The 23,248-nt window shown below is 40.2% G+C and overlaps 1 protein-coding gene across 2 annotated transcripts in view; it reads left to right on the top strand.

The window, feature by feature from the left end:
* Window positions 1-23,248, top strand: part of LOC113902482 (multidrug resistance-associated protein 4-like) — a 298,821-nt gene that overhangs the window by 159,553 nt on the left and 116,020 nt on the right. For both annotated transcript variants that reach the window (XM_027557816.1, XM_027557814.1), the window contains exons 14-19: window positions 2,501-2,597; window positions 14,826-15,035; window positions 16,254-16,394; window positions 17,190-17,227; window positions 17,619-17,713; window positions 19,568-19,714. In XM_027557816.1, coding sequence (XP_027413617.1) covers window positions 2,501-2,597; window positions 14,826-15,035; window positions 16,254-16,394; window positions 17,190-17,227; window positions 17,619-17,713; window positions 19,568-19,714 — 728 coding nt within the window. The remainder of the gene's footprint in view (window positions 1-2,500; window positions 2,598-14,825; window positions 15,036-16,253; window positions 16,395-17,189; window positions 17,228-17,618; window positions 17,714-19,567; window positions 19,715-23,248) is intronic.

Genomic DNA, 23,248 nt, shown 5'->3' on the forward strand with positions numbered 1-23,248 from the left:
CATTTCTTTCTACAGGGCATCTTCCCAACCCAGGGATTGAACCCATGTCTCCTGCAATGGCAGGCAAATTCTTTATGAGGATGAAAGAAGAGAGTGAAAAAGCCGGCTTGAAGCTCAACATTAAAAAAAACTAAGATTATTACATCTAGTCCCACCACTTCATGCCAAATAGAAGGGGAAAATGTAGAAACAGTGACATTTTATTTTTCTGGGCTCCAAAATCACTGTGGACAGTGACTTCAGCCATGAAATTAAAAGACACTTGCTCTTTGGAAGGAAAACTATGATAAACCTAGACAGTGTATTAAAAAGCAAAGACATCACTTTGTGGACAAGTCTCTATTGTCATAGCTATGGTTTTTCCAGTAGTCATATATGGATGTGAGAGTTGGTCCACAAAGAAGGCTGAGTGCCAAAGAATTGATGCTTTCAAATTGTGAACATGGAGAAGACTCTTAAGAGTCCTTTGGACTTCAAAAAGATCAAAAAAGTTAGTTCTAAAGGAAATCAGTCCTGAATATTCATTGGAAGGACAGATGCTGAAGCTGAAGCTCCAGTTCTTTGGCCAACTGATGCGAAGAGCCAACCCATTGGAAAAGACCCTGACACCGGGAAAGATTGAAGGCAAAAGAAGAAGGGGGCAGCAGAGGATGAGATGGTTAGATAGCATCACTGACTCAATGGACATGAATTTGAGCTAACTGTGGAGACAGTGGAGGACAGGGAAGCCTAGTGTGCTGCAGTCCATGGGGTCACAGAGAGTTGGACATAACTTATGGACTGATTGACAACAATTCCATGAAAAACTTTGGTACTAACTGGAGGAGTGGGTTACTCAGTCAAGAAACTTAGGTACAAAAGCTAAAAGGTAAGATTGCTGCTGCTGCTAAGTCGCTTCAATCGTGTCCGACTCTGTGCAACCCCAGAGACGGCAGCCCACCAGGCTCCCCCATCCCTGGGATTCTTCAGGCAAGAACACTGGAGTGGGTTGCCATTTCCTTCTCCAATGCATGAAAGTGAAAAGTGAAAGTGAAGTCGCTCAGTCGTGTCTGACTCTTAGTGACCCCATGGACTGCAGCCTACCAGGCTCCTCTGTCCATGGGATTTTCCAGGCAAGAGTACTGGAGTGGGTTGTCATTGCCTTCTCTGAAAAGGTAAGATTACACAAGCTAAAAGGTAAGGTAAATGTAAAAAGGTAAAAATAAATCTGTTTGGAATCAATGAAATGATGGTGAGTGTGTCTGCATCCCAGGATCTTCTTTCTGATCACAGACCCTGTGTCCAGAGGGTCCCCTCAGAGTTTTTCTATTCTGAATCCAAAGCATATGACCACTTGTAATTAGGGAGGAGTGGGGAGGGAGCTTACATTTACTGAGCAGACTGGTGGTTAGACTTCTCAGAACACGTGATTGTCATTGATGTTGTTCTGAGATGAAGAAACTGAGGTTTAGTGGCTTGTCTGATGGAACTGAGCTGCAGTCTACTGCCTCCAGGTTCTCCATCTGACTCACTCAGCAGGCTGAGCTCTGGCCCATGTTCCTGAGATTTGCTTTGTGAGGGTGCAGGGCACTCAGAGTACCTGCCTGGAGCCCTGCCCATGCTCACTGGGGCCTCGGACCTGGCTACTCACTTCTCTGAAGGGGTTGTGGACGCTGTAGGAATAGGCTGGGGCTGAGTTCCTTGGGGTCTGCATTTAAAATGTGGGGGCAGTTTGAGGGGGTTGCTGTGAAAAAAAAAACACTTAAGTTTGGATAGTTTGGGGGGTCTTGGCTAAGAGAATTGTGTGTCTTGAGCTGTTAGATGATTTCCTGTGATTTGGGCCATTTGGACTCTCATCTTTCATTTTCATATTCAGAAAGTTTTTGGTTCAAATAAAAAGTTTACTTCCTGGTTGGAATGGAATGTTGCAGAGACGTATGGAGGCCACACTAGCATTCATTTTCTATCTAATGCTATTTGGGAAGAAGTGTCTAGAAAACGCACTCTGGCAAAGGTTACCAAGAGTCTATTAATTTGTTGTTGTTACTGTGTACATTATAAATCATAAACAATCACTTAGAAAACTGCTTGAGAAAAATGTACAGAGTTTTAAATGACATAGATTCCTCTTCTCCCATTCCTGTATAGTGATGAAATAGTGTTTTAGTTCAGTCAGTTTTTGGAATCTCAGTATTGGTCAGTTGTTTATCATCATGAAACATGTAAATAATTGATGAGTTTTTTGAGGGAAAAAAAACCTAGTTGTTGGTGCCTCCTTTACTGGACTGGTTTGTAGAATTTTTGAACAGAGCTGGATTCAGGTTTGCTGCTGATGAATTTGAGGACTTAGTCAGATTTATTGATTTATATTGGTACTTAGTTTGTATTATTTATTTGGTATTTAAACTATGGATCTTCAACTCCTGTGTTGTCTTTGTCTCATTATGTTTTCAAAATATGTGTTTTCAATTGGAAGCACCCCCATTCATGTTTTTACATACTGTACCTTTTACGTTTGTAGGTGTATTTGCCAAGTCTTGCATGAGAAGATCACAATCTTAGTGACTCATCAGTGGCAGTACCTAAAAGATGCAAGTCAGATTCTGTTATTGAAAAAGGTAAGTAATTTTTAGAAGTCTGTGGAACTTGCTGATGCTCAGATGTGTTGAAGGCCAGGCCTCCCAACAGGTCACTCTTCTTGGATTAATGGTAAATACCCTCTTCTCCCTCAGTTGTACACTCCTTCTCAGAGTGGTGGTATTTGAGGATGAATCCAAAGGCCTGTAGAAATGTCACTATTACACTCTAAGCCACATGAAGCTTAAAGTGTATAGAAGTACAACCACAAGGCTACTGAATCATCACTGTTCTAGTGAAATTGTTAAGGATAATGATGCAATGTTATTTAGAACTTTTTGTTTTCCTTTTCCAGGATTTAAGTCAAATTGTATTATTTGAAAATTAGAGATACTAAGACCTGTTTGTATCCACATGATTGTCATGCAGTTTGCCTGAAGAGCATATTCCATTAGTACAGGAAGCAAGATTGGGTAGCCAAGCACCTGGGTCAGAGACACCCTCTCTGCTGGTGTTGCCAGTTGCTGGTCTCACTGCCCAGGTCTCTATGTGCCCAATACATGTGGGAGCCTGTGCAGCAGGAGGGCAAGGCCCTGCCTACACGGGGCTCCTGTTCTTATGGGGACAGATATGACAAAGAAGGTGACATCCTGGCTGCCTCCCTGAGGAGCTGGTGTCTCACAGGGTCTGAGTGACATGAAGGTGGGGACCGTGATGTCACCTGGGAGAGGGAATCTGAGGCAAGGGGGTCTTAAGGAAGGAGCTGACCTGGCAGGTTGGAGGAACAGCAGGAAGACCAGAGTGTCTGAGGACAGTGAGCAGGGGGATGTGGAGGGAACAGGTCTCTGAGCAGTGGGCAGTGAGCCCAGAAGTGAGATGGAAGCCTTGGATGGTCCAGAGCAGAGGAGGATGTGGTCTGATGTGGGAATTAAGAGATTCCTCTGATGGTCACTAGAGGGGCGACAAAAGAAGCAGTTAGGAGTCTTAGTAAAGCTGAGAAGACAGAAGTGTGGGCTCAGGCTAGAGTATCAGTTTCTAGAGCTGCTGTAACAAAGTATTGCAAACTGGGTGACTTCAAACAACAGAAATTTATTTTATTTTCTTGAAATATAGTTGATTTATAATATTGTATTAATTTCTGCTGTACAGTGAAGTGATTCAGTTATACATATACATATATTTATTTTTAAATATTCTTTTCCATTATGGTTTATTATAGGATACTGAATATAATTCTTTGTGTGCTACACAGTAGGACCTTGTTGTTTATCCATTCCATATATGATGCTTACATCTGCTAATCCAAAACCTCGCACTTGAAGTCTCTCCAGCTCCCTCCCTGTTGGGAACTACAGGTCTGTTCTCTCTGTCCTCAGAACAACAGAGATTTATTGTCTCCCTGGTCTGGGGGCTACAAGTCCCCAGTCCAGGTGCTGGCAGGGCTGTGTTCTCCCTGAAGGCTGCAGGGGAGAATCCTTCCTTCCTGCCACTGGTGTGCACCGGCCTTCCTTGTGTTCTTTGGCTTCCAGCTGCAGTATTGTGGTCTCTGCTCTGATACCACGTGGCCATTATCCCTTGTTTGTCTGAATCTCTTCTGTTCTCATAAGGACATTAGTCATATTGGATTTAGGGTCACCCTGATCCAATGTGACCTCATCTTAGCTTGATCACATCTGCAAAGACCCTGCTTCCAAATAAGGTCAGTTCACAGGTGTCATGTTTAGGGCTTGAACACACCTTTTTAAGGGGCCACTATTCAGTGTACAATACCTCACATGATTGGGAGTGGGTTGGAGATTAGTGAGAATTTTTCAGACTTGGTAATTGTTTGATGTTTCACCCCTTGGTTTGTCTGTGCCTGCGCCTCAGCACTTCTGTTGTTAACCCTTGTCTGTTTCAACAGACCCATGGCCAAATCTCTCACTTATCAAATGAATTTCTGTTCTAAGAAAGATGATTAAAACATAGCATCTCTACCTCTCAAAGCAATTCCATGTGTAGACTGTTCTCCACTCCTCCAGGAATGTGGAGCTCAGATTTCTTAAGCTTGAGACCAGTTAACTTCATGTGCAGAGCAGATGATGTGCTGTGCTTAGTCACTCAGTCATGTCCAACTCTTTGTGACCCCAGACTCCTCTGTCCATGGGGATTCTCCAGGCAAGAATACTGGAGTGGGTTGCCATTCCCTTCTCCAGGGGGTCTTCCCATCCCAGGGATCAAACCCAGGTCTTTTGCATTGCAGGCAGATTCTTTACCATCTATGCACCAGAGAAGTCCAAGAATACTGGAGTTGGTAGCCTATCCCTTCTCCAGGGGATACTCCTAACCCAGGGATTGAACCAGGGTCAATTGCATTGCAGGCAGATTCTTTACCTGCTGAGCTACCAGGGAAGCCCACAGAGCAGGTGATACTAGTATGTAAAACCCTGCATTGGCAGTATTGAGTACAGAATGGTGAGAGGCACAATAACATATTTAGCCAGTCCCTAGATGTTTTGGGGCCCCCTTATTGCTTCTTTTGAGAATACCATCCTCAATTTTAGAACAACAATTTGTCCACTAGAGAGCACCCCTGGATGACTTGGGGTCCATCCTTTCTATTTGTCTGATCCCTCTCTCACATCAGAGGGGGGATGGCATGCTCCCTTGTCCTCTTGGAATTGTCAGGGCTTGGCTGCTGAGTGAAATTATTGTCTTTGTACCACTAGTAATTTCCTTGTGCAGCTTACAGATACTAAGTAGAAAGTGGTAATTTCATTAAATAAGGTGTATGCATTTTGTCTCTCAAGTGGCACAAGCCACAATATATCTTGAATAAAATTCTAATTCTTCAGTATCAGATGGTTCCCAAAGGTTTCATAGGGTTTCTTCCAGGGGACCACCTCAGGGGATAGGATAAGAGGGGTCAAAGGTAGGGTCATGGGACACTTTCTTCTACTGATCTGCCTTAACCAGATGCCCTCCTTTGATTGGTTTTGTTTTTGTTTTTTTTTTTTTTTTACTGCTCGGGCTTTTCGGAACCCGAAAACTGAACGCGCTGGTGCCCCTCGGGGCGGTCCTTGGAGATAGCGGGTTTGCGGAAGCTGCTCTCACGGACTAAGCCGCAAGTTTTATCAGCTCTCTCCAGGCTGCCTGAAATTTTGGCCTCATATTTTGTTTGCCACTGAGTGAATTAGCTGTGTCTTGTTTCATGGGGTTAGAAAATAGCGAAAGCATCTGCATATGAGAGTTCCAAAGAACAGTAAGGAGAGATAAGAAAGCCTTCCTCAGTGATCAGTGCAAAGAAACAGAGGAAAACAATAGAATGGGGAAGACTAGGGATCTCTTCAAGAAAATTAGGGATACCAAGGGAACATTTCATGCAGAGATGGGCACAATAAGTGACAGAAATGGTATGGACCTAACAGAAGCAGAAGATATTAAGAAGAGGTGGCAAGAGTACATAGAAGAACTGTAGAAAAAAGATCTTAATGACTCAGATAACCATGATGGTGTGATCACTCACCTAGAGCCAGACAGCCTGGAGTGTGAAGTCAAGTGGGCCTTAGAAAGCCTTACTATGAACAAAGCTAGTGGCGGTGATGGAATTCCAGGTGAGCTGTTTTAAAAGATGATGCTGTGAAAGTGCTACACTCAATATGCCAGCAAATTTGTAAAACTCAGCAGTGGCCACAGAACTGGAAAGGGTCAGTTATCATTCCAATCCAGAGAAAGGCAATGCAAAGAATATTCAAACTACCACACAATTGCACTTATCTCACACTCTAGCAAAGTAATGCTCAAAATTCTTCAAGCTAGGCTTCAACAGTACATGAACTGAGAACAGAACTTTCAGATGTTCATGCTGTATTTAGAAAAGGCAGAGCAACCAGAGATAAAATTGCCAACATGTTTTATCATAAAAAAGCAAGAGAGTTCCAGAAAAACATTTACTTCTACTTTATTGACTACGCTAAAGCCTTTGTCTGTGTAGATCACAACAAACTGTGGAAAATTCTGAAAGAGATGGAAATACCAGACCACCTGACCTGCCTCCTGAGAAATCTGTATGTAGGTCAAGAAGAAACAGTTAAAACTACACACGGAAAAGCAGACTGGTTCCAAACGAGGAATGGAGTATGTCAAGACTTTATATTGTCATCTTATATATTTAACTTCTATGCAGAGTACATCATGTGAAATACTGGGCTGGATGAACCACAAGCTGGAATCAAGATTGCCAGGAGATTTATCAATAACTTCAGATATGCAGATAACACCACCCATATGGCAGAAAGCAAAGAAGAACTAAAGAGTCAGTCTCTTGATGGAAGTGAAAAAGGAGACTCAAAAAGCTGGCTTAAAACTCAACATTCAAAAAACAAAGATCATGGTATCCAGTCCCATCACTTTATGGCAAATAGACGGGGGCGGGGGGGGGGGGAACAAAGGAAACAGTGACATTTATTTTTGGCTCCAAAATCACTGCAGATGATGATTGCAGCCATGATATTAAAAGATGCTTGCTCTTTGGAAGAAAAGCTATGACCAACCTAGATAGCATTTTAAAAAGCAGAGACAAGAGGTGGTCCTAAGATGGCAGAGTAATAGGATGGGGAGACCACTTTCTCCCCCACAGATTCATCAAAAGAACATTTGAACGCTGAGTAAATTCCACAAAACAACTTCTGAATGCTGGCAGAGGACATCAGGCACCCAGAAAAGCAGCCCATTGTCTTCAAAAGGAGGTAGGAAAAAATATAAAAGAAAAAAGAGAGACAAAAGAGGTAGGGATGGAGCTCCGTCCTGGGAAGGGAGTCTTAAAAAAGATAGAAGTTTCCAAACACCAGGAAATACTCTCACTGCCGAATCTGTGGTGAGCCTAGGAACCACAGAGGGCAACATAACTGGGAGGAAACATAAATAAATAATTAAAACCCACGGATTATGTGCCCAATGGTAACTCCCCCAGCGAAGAAGCAGCGCAGATGCCTGCATCCGCCACTAGCAAGCGGGGGCTGGGCAGGGAGGCGCGGGCTGCATTGCTTAGAGTAAGGACCAGGCCTGAATGCCCTGAGGGCAATCCGAGGGAACTAACTTGGGCTAGCAACCCAGACTGTGGGATAGCTACCACGCAAAAAGCCCTAACCTAAGACACCTTCAGGCCCACTCACAGAACAAAGGACTGACTAGAGCTATGCGAAAAGCCCAACCTAAGACACTATCAGGCCCCCTCACAGAACAAAGGACTGATCAGAACTAGCCGGCTGCAGGCCATCCCACTCCTGTGACAGGCAGGCGAGGGCAGCCAGAGCCAGAAGGGGACAGTTGCGGCCCCAGAGAGGCATTATCTACCAAACTGCAAGCAGGCTTCATTGCTAACTAAGACTTCTTGGGATTCTGGACGGTCAACATCTGCCTGAGAAGGTGCGCCGGTTGTACACCCAGAAAACCGAGAGGCAGGGATGGGCAAGGTGATAAGTCGCAGCGACTGCGCTTGCCAAACACCTGGTCACCTGAGCTGCTTGGACCTGGGAAGGGCACAAAATGCAGGCCCAACCGAGTCTGTGCCTCTGAGGTCTACTTGAGTACCTGAACCTGAGTGGCTTAGACCTGGGAAGTGCACACAACCCAGGGCCCGCCTCAGACAGTTCCTGGCAGAGCAACCTAGAGCCTAAGCAGTGTAGACAGGGAAAGCACACATGCCGTGAGCGGGGGCAAACCCAGTGTGGCCGAGACACTGCAAACACACGCTAGTGTTATTTGTTTGTAGCGTCCCTCCCTCCCCACAGCACGACTGAACAAGTGAGCCTAAAAAAGTGTCCACCACTGCCCCCTGTGTCAGGGCAGAAATTAGACACTGAAGAGACCAGCAAATAGAAGAAGCTAAAACAGAGGGAACAGCCTTGGAAGTGACAGGTGCGATAGATTAAAACCCTGTAGTTAGTACCGACTACATAGGAAGGGGGCTATAGATCTTGAGAAATATAAGCCAGATCAAGGAACTATCCAAAAAAGAACTGACCCCACAGTGCCCACAACACCACCAGAGAAAGTCCTAGATATATTTTTACTATTTTTACTATCTTTGTTTACTTTTTTTTAAAATTAAAAAAAATTTAAGTCCTCTATTACTCCTTTAATTTTCATTTTTATAACCTACTATTTCTTTGGAAAAAAAAAAAGACCTTATTTCTTAAAGCAAAATTCATATATATATATATTTTATAATTTTTGTGATTGTTTTTTTTTTCTTTAATATTGTGTTTTTGAAAATACAACTTCTACTCTAGATTTTTAATCTTTGTTTTTTGGTATTTGTTATCAATTTTGTACCTTTAAGAACCCAATCTTTAGTACCCATTTTTACTTGGGAGCAAGATTACTGGCTTGACTGCTCTCTGCCCGCTTTGGACTCTCCTTTTTCTCCACCAGGTTGTCTCTATCTCCTCCCTCCCCCTTCTCTTCTCTACCTAACTCTGTGAATCTCTTTGTGTGCTCCGGACTGTGGAGAACACTTAGGGAACTGATTACTGGTTGTAATCTCCTTTTGATTACTCCCTTTATCCTCCTGGTCACCTCTGTTTCCTTCCTCCCTCTTCTCTTCTCTGTATAACTCCGTGAACATCTCTGAGTGGTCCAGACTGTGGAGAGCACATAAATATCAGATCAGATCAGATCAGTCACTCAGTCATGTCTGACTCTTTGTGACCCCATGAATCGCAGCATGCCAGGCCTCCCTGTCCATCACCAACTCCTGGAGTTCACTCAGACTCATGTCCATCGAGTCAGTGATGCCATCCAGCCATCTCATCCTCTGTCGTCCCCTTCTCCTCCTGCCCCCAATCCCTCCCAGCATCAGAGACTTTTCCAATGAATCAGCTCTTTGCATGAGGTGGCCAAAGTACTGGAGGTTCAGCTTTAGAATCATTCCTTCCACAGAAATCCTAGGGCTGACCTCCTTCAGAATGGACTGGTTGGATCTCCTTGCAGTCCAAGGGATCAGATAAAATAGACTTTAAAACAAAGGCTGTGAAAAGAGACAAAGAAAGACACTACATAATGATCAAAGGATCAATCCAAGAAGAAGATATAGCAATTATAAATATATATGCATCCAACATAGGAGCACTGAAATATGCAAGACAAATGCTAACAAGTATGAAAGGGGAAATTAACAATAATGCAATAATAGTGGGAGACTCACTCACACCTATGGATAGATCAACTAACAGAAAATTAACTAGGAAACACAAACTTTAAGTGATACAATAGACCAGTTAGACCCAATTGATATCTATAGGACATTTCACCCCAAAACAATGAATTTCACCTTTTTCTCAAGTGCACACGGAATCTTCTCCAAGATAGATCACATCCTGGGCCATAAATCTAGCTTTTGTAAGTTCAAAGAAATTGAAATCATTCCAAGCATCTTTTCTGACCACAAAGCAGTAAGATTAGATCTCAACTACAGGAGAAAAACTATTAAAAATTCCAACATATGGAGGCTGAACAACATGCTGCTGAATAACCAACAAATCACAGAAGAAATGAAAAACAAATCAAAATATGCATAGAAACAAATGAAAATGAAAACACAACAACCCAAAACCTGTGGGACACTGTAAAAGCAGTGCTAAGGAGAAGGTTCATAGCAATACAGGCATACCTCAAGAAACAAGAAAAAAGTCAAATAATCTAACTCTACACCTAAAGCAACTAGAAAAGGAAGAAATGAAGAACCCCAAGGTTAGTAGAAGGAAAGAAATCTTGAAAATTAGGGCAGAAATAAATGCAAAAGAAACAAAGAGACCATAGCAAAAATCAACAAAGCCAAAAGTTGGTTCTTTGAGAGGATAAACAAAATTGACAACCATTAGTCAGACTGATCAAGAAACAAAGGGAGAAAAACCAAATCAATAAAATTAGAAATGAAAATGGAGAGATCACAAAAGACAACATGAAATACAAAGGATCATAAGAGACTACTACCCGCAATTATATGGCAATAAAATGGACAACTTGGAAGAAATGGACAAATTCTTAGAAAAGTACAACTTTCCAAAACTGAACCAGGAAGAAGTAGAATATCTTAACAGACCCATCACAAGCACGGAAATTGAAACTGTAATCAGAAATTTTCCAGCAAACAAAAGCCCAGGTCCAGATGGCTTAACAGCTGAATTTTACCAAAAATTTAGAGAAAAGCTAACACCTATCCTACTCAAACTCTTTCAGAAAATTTCAGAGGAAGGTGAACTTCCAAACTCATTCTATGAGGCCACTGTCACCCTTATACCAAAACCTGACAAAGATGCCACAAAAAAAAAAAGAAAACTGCAGGCCAATATCACTGGTGCACATAGATGCAAAAATCCTTACCAAAATTCTAGCAATCAGAATCCAACACCATATTAAAAAGATCATACATCATGACCAAGTGGGTTTTATCCCAGGGATGCAAGGATTCTTCAATATCTGAAAATCAATCAATGTAATACACCACATTAACAAATAAAAAATAAAAGCCATATGAGTATCTCAATAGATGCAGAGAAAGCCTTTGACAAAATTCAACATCCATTTATGATAAAAACTCCCCAGAAAGCAGGAATAGAAGGAACATACCTCAACATAATAAAAGCTATATATGACAAACCTACAGCAAACATTATCCTCAATAGTGAAAAATTGAAAGCATTTCCCCTAAAGTCAGAAACAAGACAAGGGTGCCCACTCTCACCACTACTATTCAACATAGTTTTGGAAGTTTTGCCCACAGCAATCAGAGCAGAAAAAGAAATAAAAGGAATCCAAATTGGAAAAGAAGAAGTAAAACTCTCACTGTTTGCAGATGACATGATCCTCTACATAGAAAACCCTAAAGACTCTACCAGAAAATTACTAGAGCTAATCAATGAATACAGTAAAGTGGCAGGTTATAAAATCAACACACAGAAATCCCTTGCATTCCTATACACTAATAATGAGACAATAGAAAGAGAAATTAAGGAAACAATTCCATTCACCATTGCAACGGAAAGAATAAAATACTTAGGAATATATCTACCTAAAGAAACTAAAGACCTATATATAGAAAACTATAAAACACTGGTGAAAGAAATCAAAGAGGGCACTAATAGATGGAGAAATATACGATGTTCATGGATCGGAAGAATCAATATAGTGAAAATGAGTATACTACCCAAAGCAATCTATAGATTCAATGCCATCCCTGTCAAGCTACCCATGGTAGTTTGCACAGAGCTAGAACAAATAATTTCACAATTTGTATGGAAATACAAAAAACCTCGAAAAGCCTAAGCAGTCTTGAGAAAGAAGACTGGAACTGGAGGAATCAACCTGCCTGACTTCAGGCTCTACTACAAAGCCAGTCATCAAGACAGTATGGTACTGGCACAAAGACAGAAACATAGATCGATGGAACAAAATAGAAGGCCCAGAGATAAATCCACACACCTATGGACACCTTATCTTTGACACAGGAGGCAAGAATATACAATGGAGAAAAGACAATCTCTTTAACAAGTGGTGCTGGGAAAACTGGTCAACCACTTGTAAAAGAATGAAACTAGAACACTTTCTAACACCATACACAAAAATAAACTCAAAATGGATTAAAGATCTCAACGTAAGACCAGAAATTATAAAACTCTTAGAGGAGAACATAGGCAAAACACTCTCTGACATACATCACAGCAGGATCCTCTATGACCCACCTCCCAGAATATTGGAAATAAAAGCAAAAGTAAACAAATGGGACCTAATTAAACTTAAAAGCTTCTGTACAACAAAGGAAACTATAAGCAAGGTGAAAAGACAGCCTTCAGAATGGGAGAAAATAATAGCAAATGAAGCAACTGACAAACAACTAATCTCAAAAATATACAAGCAACTCCTGCAGCTCAACTCAGAAAAATAAATAACCCAATCAAAAAATGGGCCAGAGAACTAAATAGACATTTCTCCAAAGAAGACATACAGATGGCTAACAAACACATGAAAAGATGCTCAACATCACTCATTATCAGAGAAATGCAAATCAAAACCACTATGAGGTACCATTTCACGCCAGTCAGAATGGCTGCTATCCAAAAGTCTACAAGCAATAAGTGCTGGAGAGGATGTGGAGAAAAGGGAACCCTCTCACACTGTTGGTGGGAATGCAAACTAGTACAGCCATTATGGAGAACAGTGTGAAGATTCCTTAAAAAACTGGAAATAGAACTGCCTTATGACCCAGCAATTCCACTGCTGAGCATACACACTGAGGAAACCAGAAGTGAAAGAGACACGTGTACCCCAATGTTCATCGCAGCACTGTTTATAATAGCCAGGACATGGAAGCAACCTAGATGTCCATCAGTAGTTGAATGGATAAGAAAGCTGTGGTACATATACACAATAGAGTATTACTCAGCCATTAAAAACAATACATTTGAATCAGTTCTAATGAGGTGGATGAAACTGGAGCCTATTATATAGAGTGAAGTAAGCCAGAAAGAAAAACACCAATACAGTATATTAACGCATATATATGGAATTTAGAAAGATGGTAACGATAACCCTGTATGTGAGACTGCAAAAGAGACACAGATGTCTAGAACAATCTTTTGGACTCTGTGGGAGACGGTGAGGGTGGGATGATTTGGTAGAATGGCATTGAAACATGTAAAATAACATATATGAAATGAACCACCAGTCTAGGTTCGATGCATGGTTCAGCATGTTTGGGGCTGGTGCACTTGGATGACCCAGAGGGATGGTATGGGGAGGGAGGTGGGTGGGGGGTTCAGGATGGGGAACACAGGTATACCTGTGGTGGATTCATGTTGATGTATGGTAAGACTAATACAGTATTGTAAAATAATTAGCCTCCAATTAAAATATTAAATTTATATTAAAAAAAAAAAAGCAGAGACATTACCCTGCCAACTAACGTCCATCTAGTCAAAGCTACAGTTTTTCCAGTAGACATGTATGGATGTTGGACCATAAGGAAAGCCGAGCACCGAAGAATTGATGCTTTTGAACTATGTGTTAGAGAAGACTCTTGAGAGTCCCTTGATCTACAAAGAGATTCAACCAGTCAGTCTTCAAGGAAATCAGTCCTGAATGTTCACTGGAAGGCATGATGCTGAAGCTGAGTCTCTGATACTTTGGCCTCCTGATATGAAGAACTGACTCATTGAAAAAGGCCCTGATTCTGATAAAGATTGAATACAGGAAGAGAAGGTGACGACAGAGGATGTGATGGTTGGATGGCATCACTGACTCAATGGACATGAGTTTGGGCAAACTCTGGGAGTTGGCGATGGACAGGGAGGCCTGGCGTGCTGCAGTCCATGGGGTTGCAAAGAGTCAGACACGAGTGAGCGACTGAACAGGATTGAACTGGAGGGAGGGAAACTGAAGTATAATTTCATGTATTTTCAAAGAACTTGATTAGATTGGCGGTTGATTAGATATGCAGTTGCCTGATCTGAGGAGGCCTGGTTATCTGATTGTGATTGGTTGTTTTTAAGTTCTCCTCTCAAATTTGAGCTCACTGATTCTGGGTTAGGTTTTGGTTTGCTGCCAAGGCTTTAGAACCACTCCAGTGTCGTGGCCTTCTTGTTTAATGACTTGAACAGAAAGAATATTGAATTTGCAGTTGGGAACTTTCTGAGTTTGTGGGGAAGTTATAAAGACAATGAAGACACAGCTCATGGATTCTCTGTCCAGAGCTACTTCTTACCGGTCTTGTCCCAGCTGAACATATGCTACTGTGACAGTGACATGGTCAGCAAAGATTTGATGAGTGACTTTTACCTATGCAGATGTGCTTGTGGCCACCTCTGTGTCAGTCTTAAGTTTGTTTCCTGGAATATCTTCTCCAATTGACTGTTTTTAAAAATTCTGCTTGTCATATGAAGTTTATCTGAATTGTCTAAAAATACTCTACTGATACTTCCACTGACATCTATAGTTTTTGCTTCCCTAAGTGCCCACAGTAGTTATATCAATGGCCTCCATTTTTAACACATGAGCACACATTTCTTTCATATCTGCCAGCACCTTACACAATATTTGGTTTGGCAGAGAACAGAAGGCTTGTACTGTGTCTAGCTGAACTAGATTTGTGAACCATAATTCCAGACCTAAGAAATATTTTCTTACAAAAGTTATAGTTTAATACTAGTTAACTTTTCTTGATTAGTATTTAAATTAGGTTAGTATTATCTAATGCAAGTGCATTCCTCTCAAGTTTAAAATTTTTATTTTAGGGTGAAATGGTGCAAAAAGGGACTTATGCTGAATTACTGAAATCCGGGGTAGATTTTACTTCCCTTTTAAAAAAGGAGAATGAGGAGGCCAAACCATCTCCAGTTCCTGAATCTCCGACTATGAGAACTCAGACCTCCTCCGAGTCTCCAGTTCAGTCTCAACAGTCTTCCACACCCTTGTTGAAAGATGCAGCTGCAGAAGACCAAGATGTGAGTTTCTCATTCTGCAACCTCCTGGTCTGTCTGCTTTTGATGGCCATTCAGTCTTCTCCTCTCATGACATCTTTGTCTCAAAGTAAATCAGTTTCCAGGGCCTTATTCCATGGAATTGGTAGATTTAAATTGCTCTTTGACCAGGATTCTCCTCTGGGTATAGGATGATGAATCTTATCAAGATCAGTAGTGGGTACACTGCTATGAATTTCTGGGTGTATGTTTATAATGGCTCCCAGCTTCCCTTTTACATCCAGAGGCTTACTATGAAGACCTTCTCCTATCAAATCCTGCTGTGACCACATTAAATCAGCTATTTTTCCTACATATTGGAATGTTCTGGCACTGCAGATGACTGATTGTCGTATTTTGCCTTGGTGTCAGAAGGGTTGTGATAGACCAGAGATAACGTGTGCTAAGGCCCTGACACACAGCAGACACTGATTAGCCCCTCACATTCCACACTCAGGAATCACTGAAATTCAGGAACCACATAGATTCAGATCATATACTGTCCTCCTGCTATCCAAACTCACCTTATTCCAACTCGTTGCGTGAACTCAGCTTACTGTATTTGACTAGTATTTTGAGGACCAGCTATGTTTTATGTTTTCATCATTGAGTGACACAAGTCATTTAGAGGGATACATTAACTACATTTTGTGTGTTATTTTGGAACAAACTTCTGCATTCATATTTGAATTGGATATGTTTTGCGTGTGCTGAAAGTCATGATATCCAATTTTTATTCTTTAGTCATATAATTTATTTTTTAATTGGAGTATAACTGCTTTATAATGTTGTGTTGTTTTCCACTGTGCAATGAAGTGAATCCACTATATGTATACATATATCCCCTCCCTCTTGGACTCCCTTTCCCTGCTACACCTCTGTCCCAAACATCTAGATCATCACAGAGCACTGCTACTTTAAGCAAAGCCACGCAACAATGAATAACCTTGTGCAAATGATATTTCCTTATTTCTAATAGATTACTAGAAGTAGTATGGCTAGGTCCAAGAGTCAATGCATATATGGTTAGGTTAGATATTTCCATACCTTGTCCATAGGAGATGGACCATCTTGCACTCCTACCAGCATGTGAGGTGTGTCTGTTTTCGCCACAGAATTGCAATTTAGGGCATTGTTGAACTTTTGTAGTTTTGTAGTTCATTATTTAAAATTTTGTCTTTCACTGCCATTTTTCCCTTCAAGACTGAGAATATACAGGATACACTATCTGAGGAGAGACGTTTAGAAGGAAAAGTTGGTTTTAAGACCTACAAGAATTACTTCAGAGCTGGTGCTCACTGGTCTGTCATCATTTTCCTTATTCTAGTAAACATAGCAGCTCAGGTACGTAAGGAAATTTGTTTTGGTGTGTGCCCTTAGCCTGATATTCACATACTATTTATACTGTGTGTATTTGTTTAATTATTATTATGTTTATGAAGAGACTTATTTTAAAAAACTGGCTCATGAAGCTGTGGGATCTGCCTGGGTGAATCTGAAAGCAGAAGAGCAGGCCTGCAGGCTGGAACCTCAGGCAGGACCTGAAGTCTTAAGGCAGAATTGCTTCCTCCTTTAGGAAGCTTCAGGCTGTGCTCTTACAGCCTTTGACTGACTGGATGGGGCCCACCACATTATGATGGTTATTTTTACTTAAGTTGACTAATTATAGATATGAACCACAATCCACAAAAAATACCTTCACATTAATATCTAGAGGAGTATTTGATTAAGTGACCAGAGACTGGAATGGCTAAGGTGACACAGAAAACTGACTATCACAGTACCTGTCAAGAGTCTTCCTTCAAAACCTCAAACATTTATACTACTACTTATTTTTTTACATGTACTTGGATTTGCATTCAAATATACTATCTTTGTGTAGCAAAATAAGTGAGGCTTATTGGTGTTGTGTGTTTGTGACAAATTCTAGAAAAAAAAAAAAAAAGAAAGCCTTTTAGAGATATTAAATTATAACATGCCCTCCCCTGACCTCTCATCATCTGGGCTGTGGGGCTTGGCACAGACCTGAGTCCGAAAGACCATCTCTGTTTTCTGGAGCCTTTCCGTCCCCCATCCTAGTGAGTGAGGTGTGAGGTTCAATAATGTCAGTGTGTGAGTGACTGTTATTTCCTGCTCCAGGCTGCCTACATCCTGCAGGATTGGTGGATTTTAAACTGGTGAGTGATTCCTGCTCTGACCCAAAGTGCTGTAAAGTCTACACAAAGCCTCACTTTCCCAGAGTCAGGGGGAGGGGTGGGGTTTGTTCAGCCTCCTCTTCTGACCCTCATGTAGTTTCCCTGAAGAAAAATCACAGTTCCTGCTGGACTGTGACCCTCCCATGGTCTCTCTCCATGTCTCACTTTCAGAAGCTTCCTCACAGACAGTTCTGAGAACTGAAAGTCGTGATTCAAATGGTATCTCTATAAGGTAGAGAGACATAAGGCCCTTAGAGCTGGGAACCGTTTTCTAGCATTAAACTCATCTCCTAAATTAAGGTTAATTTTTTTTTGGTATATTTGTATATTCTATCTATAGCATGATATTTTTTTTTTCTTCCCTGTTCCATAGGACAAATGAGCAGAGTACTCTGAATATCATGGCATATGAAAAAGGAAATATAACAGAGATGCTTGATCTGAACTGGTACTTAGGAATTTTTTCAGGTAAAGCCAAATCATCTGGTCTATTATACTAGAGTCTGAGGTGCTTAGAAGGAGCCTGTGTGAGCAACTAGGGCTTCCAGGAGAAATTCAGAAATACCTCAACAAATAAGAGTCTGAGTCGCATTTACTCTATGAATTAATTGGAATAATTATTTAAAAAAATCTACTAGAAGAAGGTGAATGAAGACTCTTAATTTGCTCTGTACTGGATTTTGGAAGTTAAACTAGAATTGAACATTCAGAAAATCAGCCCCTGGAAACATGCTACTGTCTATTCTGATAGGTTGCTTTATCTAAATCTTATAATGTGGATGGACAAGGGGATTAGAAATGGATCCCCACCCTGTGGTTTGAATTTTTCCAGTTCTGTCTGAATAAACCCTGTCTTTTATTGAACTTAGATGAATTCCTCTGGCAGCAAGGGCCCCCAAGCAAAAGCACTATTTCCTTGCAGGTATGCAAATTCCCCTTTGCCACACTGCTCATCTCTTGGGCTTCACCAATTACTTAAGAGAGAAGCTAAGTAGGGAGAAATCCAGTGTCTGGAAATTAATTAGGATTCCTTCTCTTTCTTACCTTGAGATCACAATGTTATTGCATCTCCACTTATGTGATTAATTTAACATCTGGCTTGCCAGACTAATATTAATTAACATGGCTTTGTTTTCACAAAAGTGCCTAGAATATGTGTAGCATTTCGTACTTTCAAAAGGAAATCCTGATCTAAAATTTTAAAATATTTGCACAAGAAACACACATACTAACTTTTTGCAAAGATAGAGTGAATTATATTTTTGTAAGAACCCATTCATTGAAATTTGGTACTTCTTTTGTTGATCACTTGCTAAGAAACCTAAATCCACTAGCTGTTTACCTTCTGAATTGGTGGACTGTGGGGGCTTAAAGGAAGAAGGAAAATATTCTGTTGTATATCCATTTAGGATAGTGGGCTAAGGCAGATGCCTGTTGATGGAATTCAGGAATTCGAACAGCTTCCAAAGTTGGAATAACAGTGATGTGAAAAGCTGAAGGAGAAAAAATACTTGATGGAATATTTGTAACAGAAGTTATTTCCAGTTTCCTTAGTATCATGGGTTCAAGAGATGTTAGGAGGGCTATTTTAATTTTTATATGCATAGTACATACTCATTTATGTTATTAATAGAACAAATTTAAATAATTATGTGCATTTACAAATGCTTTTTGTTTCTATAAAACAGTGAGATTAGATGCTCTTTTAAGTTAATTATCTTGTGTTAAGATATAATTTGTATTTTCTTGCAATTCAACTATTTAAGATATTTTCTACTTGTAACTTAGTATGGTATTTTCCTATTTTTTAAAGACACTGGGTATTTTGTACAATGAAATGAAATAATTTCTCCTGTTTCCTGTTAATTCACATGCTGATACCAAAGCATACCACAATTTCACATTATGGAAAATTTTGTAAATAGTGAGATTTGAAACATGGAGAATGATTAACTACTTTTTATAGTTAATTTTTCTTCTGAGTTTTTGTTAGAACTTGCAAATTGAGTTTGGAAAGCCTAGAAGGAAATTGTAGTTTACACCTCATTTTTTCTTCACACATGATTTCTGTTTCGTGAAAGGAAGATACTGATTTTCATATTCTTTTTAATAAATGTATCTTGTGAATGCATTAAACTTATAGAATCCATTATATAGATGTATCTAAACTTATTTATTTCATATTCTATATATAAAAATTTATATGTAAATTCTTTTTATAGTGGAAAATACATAATATCTTTATAAACTGCCTGCTGTACTTCCATATCATTGAAGAAAAGGCAGAGATTTTATGTTATGAGTGACATTTCTTTATTTCAGGTTTAAATGGATCTAGTCTCCTTCTTGGTGTCATAAGATCTCTGTTGGCATTGTACGTCCTTGTTAATTCTTCACAAACTTTGCACAACAAAATGTTGAAGTCCATTTTGAGAGCTCCGGTATTGTTCTTTGATAGAAATCCAGCGGGTAAGTCAGACACCAGGTTTCTCAGTAAATATATCTTAACACATTTAGTGCTTTGCCATGTTCTGGTATTTGAAAATGGAAGAGATGCTTGGAAGAAATCACTGTGTGTGTTGATTCATTTTCTACAAAAAGCTTCACTGATATTTTTCTCTTACTAGAGAAAATTTGAATATAGGTGCATATAAGCTTTTCATTCGGAGAAGGCAATGGCACCCCACTCCAGTACTCTTGCCTGGAAAATCCCATGGATGGAGGAGCCTGGAAGGCTGTAGTCCATGGTGTCGCTGAGGGTCGGACACTACTGAGCTACTTCACTTTCACTTTTCACTCTCATGCATTGAAGGAAATGGCAACCCACTCCAATGTTCTTGCCTGGAGAATCCCAGGGACGGGGGAGCCTAGTGGGCTGCCGTCTATGGGGTCGCACAGAGTCAGACACAACTGAAGTGACTTAGCATTTAGCATTCAAGCTTTTCATTTATGTGTGTGGGGGAAGATAAATGAATGTTCACTTAGCAGAATGATTTAGGAATCCATTTGTTGTGTGGCTTAGGAAACACCATATATTTGTTTTAAAAATGTATTTATTTTAATTGGAGGATAATTAATTTATAATATTGTGGTGGTCTTGCCATACATCAACATGAATCAGCCACGGGTGTACAATTGTCCTTTCATCCTGAAAACCCTCCCACCTCCCTCTCCACCCCATCCTTCAGGATTGTCCCAGAGTACCGGCTTTGAGTGCCCTGCTTCTTTCATCAAACTTGCACTGGTCATCTACTTTACATATGGTAATATACATGTTTCAGTTCTATTTTCTCAGATCATCCCACCCTTGCCTTCTCCCACATAGTCCAAGAGCCTGTAAAGAACAGGCTCTTTTGCTGCCTTGCATATAGGATTGTCATTACCATCTTTCTAAATTCCATATATATGCGTTAATATTCTGTATTGGTGTTTCTCTTTCTGACTTCACTCTAGACTCCAGTTTCATCCACCTCATTTGAACTGACCAAAATGCATTTTTTTTTAGAGCTGAGTAATATTCCATTGTGTATATGTATCATAACTTTCTTATCCATTTCTCTGTCAATGAACATCTAGGTTGCTTTCATGTCCTAGGTATTGTAAACAGTGCTGTAATGAACATTGGGGTCCATGTGTCTCTTTCAGTTCTGGTTTCCTCAGTGTGTATGCCCAGAAGTGGGATTGCTGGGTCATATGGCAATTCTATTTCCAGTTTTTTAAGGAATCTCCACACCATTCTCCATAGTGGCTGTACTAGTTAGCATTCCCACCAACAGTGTAAGAGGGAAACACCCTATATTTGATGTAAACATATTTAAATATTCTAGACTAGTTGCTAAAACATGGACTCTTAAATAGCATTAAGTTAGGTTGTCCCATATGAAGAACCTTCTTACAAGTAATCTCCCTATAGGACACAGGCTGTATCTTTCTTTCATTGCCCTTTCATTCCTGTAATCACACAGCTCTGGCATGTTCTCCAACTATGAGGTTTTCCTAATAAGGTAATGACTTCCAATTACATATAAGAGGCTTTGTGTTACCTAACAGGTGAATCTTCAATAGTAAGTTTCAAATATGAGTGTCCCTAGAAGCAGCAGAGGTTTACCAGTGGTTGATGCCTCCACCTTGAGGCCTTTCACCTGTCTTTGGAAACTTGGGTTTCTATGAATAGTTAGTTCATCAGTTAATTGGACATGCTAACTCTGTCCAGTTAATTAGACTTGTGCTGAGGCCCAGGGAAACTTTGTTTTTGCAGGTGATGATTGACAGGACCTACTGAGGTAGGGAGGTGGGCTGGAGGGAGGATGGAAGTAGTCTTGGACTGACCATCAACTAGCCGTGTGACCAAGCCCAAAGCAAGCAGATACTACTTGGGCAGTCAAATGTCAAGGCATGATATTGTCACGATATAAATATGGACTCTGGAGCCACCTTCCTAGGTTCAGTCCCGGTGCTAGTTCCTAATTGTGATAGCTGATTGTAGTTATGTTAATACTTATGTGTTAATATCTCTGTGTCATAGTTTTCTCACCTGTAAAATAGAGATGCTGTTCATATCTACCATATCATAATACCATGGAAATTAAACATGTTAATACATTCAGAGGGCTTAGCACATGGTAAGTGCCTGATGAACCTTAGTGATGAAGATGACATAGTGTCTGGGAACTTTGTCTTCTGTGAGATGGGAATAATGGCTGCCCTCCTTCTTTCATAAGACTTTTTTGAGAATTAAATAAGACTGTTTAGGGTAGTATCCTGTGCAGATTTATTCAGCAGTTGTTTAGTTCAGGCACTGGGTAAAACACAGGATAATAACCTGCAAAGGCCCATACAGATCTCGTCTTACTATGAAACTGTAGAGAGAAAGTGATTGGAGGAGTCTATGCTATTACGGCTGTGAATTTGCTCCACTTTGTCGGTTAATGTGAAAACTACAATCATAACGTTTGGAGCATTAAGTGGGACTGGATTTCCTTCATCACAGCTTCTGAGTGCTCATGACCACAGTTAACCAGGCTCTTCATGTTCAAGATCTGTAGGCTTCTCCACATGCTGACTCATTTATTTTTCAAGGATTTGGGACCAAGTTTAAATCTTTGAGGTTGCTCATCTTAGAGCAGCCGGCACACTAGTGTTTATCTTGCCTCCTTCTCCTTGTGTCTTTTAGCAGGACTTCATTTCTTCAGGAAAATAGAAGCCCAAATAAGTACTGCAAAGACAGGCCTAGTTTGCCTAAAAGGTTTAGGGGCCAAAAATTATTTATTTGCTCTTTTAGTGATGGGTTAAATTAAATTCCTTTTTATAGTTTATTTTCAAAAGTAGAATTTGTAATAAATTGTTTGTGGTGGACTTTCTTTCTTGTATGTGATGGCATGAAGAGCAAACCACATATAGTGGTTCTCTGGAAGTTGCAGTTCATAGATCCAGACTATTCAAGCTTCCAAGTTCTGTTGTCTGTCAATCAAGGAACTGAAACTGTTAAACAACTAATACATTTCCCTGGGGGTTATTTATGCTTTAAAGAAGTTATGTGGGTTAAATATTTGATATCTGAAAGTAGCTTTACCTCACAAACTTAGGCCTTTATGAAGTAAAGAGGAGGAATTCATCCATTTTAAAACATCAGTAGACATTTAAAATCTATTATTGGATAGAGAGTTGGGATGTAGGTGAAGATTCTGTGATGTCCCAGTTTACTGAAACATAGCTTTGGAAGAGCTGTGCCAGTCACTTTTCTTCTCTTGGCCTCAGGTTTTAACATGTAAGAAGTGGGGGGACCTTTTCACTCTGTTGGTCATCTACTAGTTGTTATTTGTGGATCCAAGCACTAGAGAAAAAGTCCCTGTCTTCAAGGTATTTGAAAACTTAAATAATTGCAGACAATGGATTATTATTTTTTTTTTAGTGTCGTCAATATTCTATGATTCATTATAGGAAAGATACAGATCCAAAATTTAATACATCTGTAGATTGGAGATCTCAGTTCACATGTACACA

The sequence above is a fragment of the Bos indicus x Bos taurus genome, chromosome 12, assembly GCF_003369695.1.
Source record: "Bos indicus x Bos taurus breed Angus x Brahman F1 hybrid chromosome 12, Bos_hybrid_MaternalHap_v2.0, whole genome shotgun sequence".
Classification (NCBI taxonomy): Eukaryota; Metazoa; Chordata; class Mammalia; order Artiodactyla; family Bovidae; genus Bos; species Bos indicus x Bos taurus.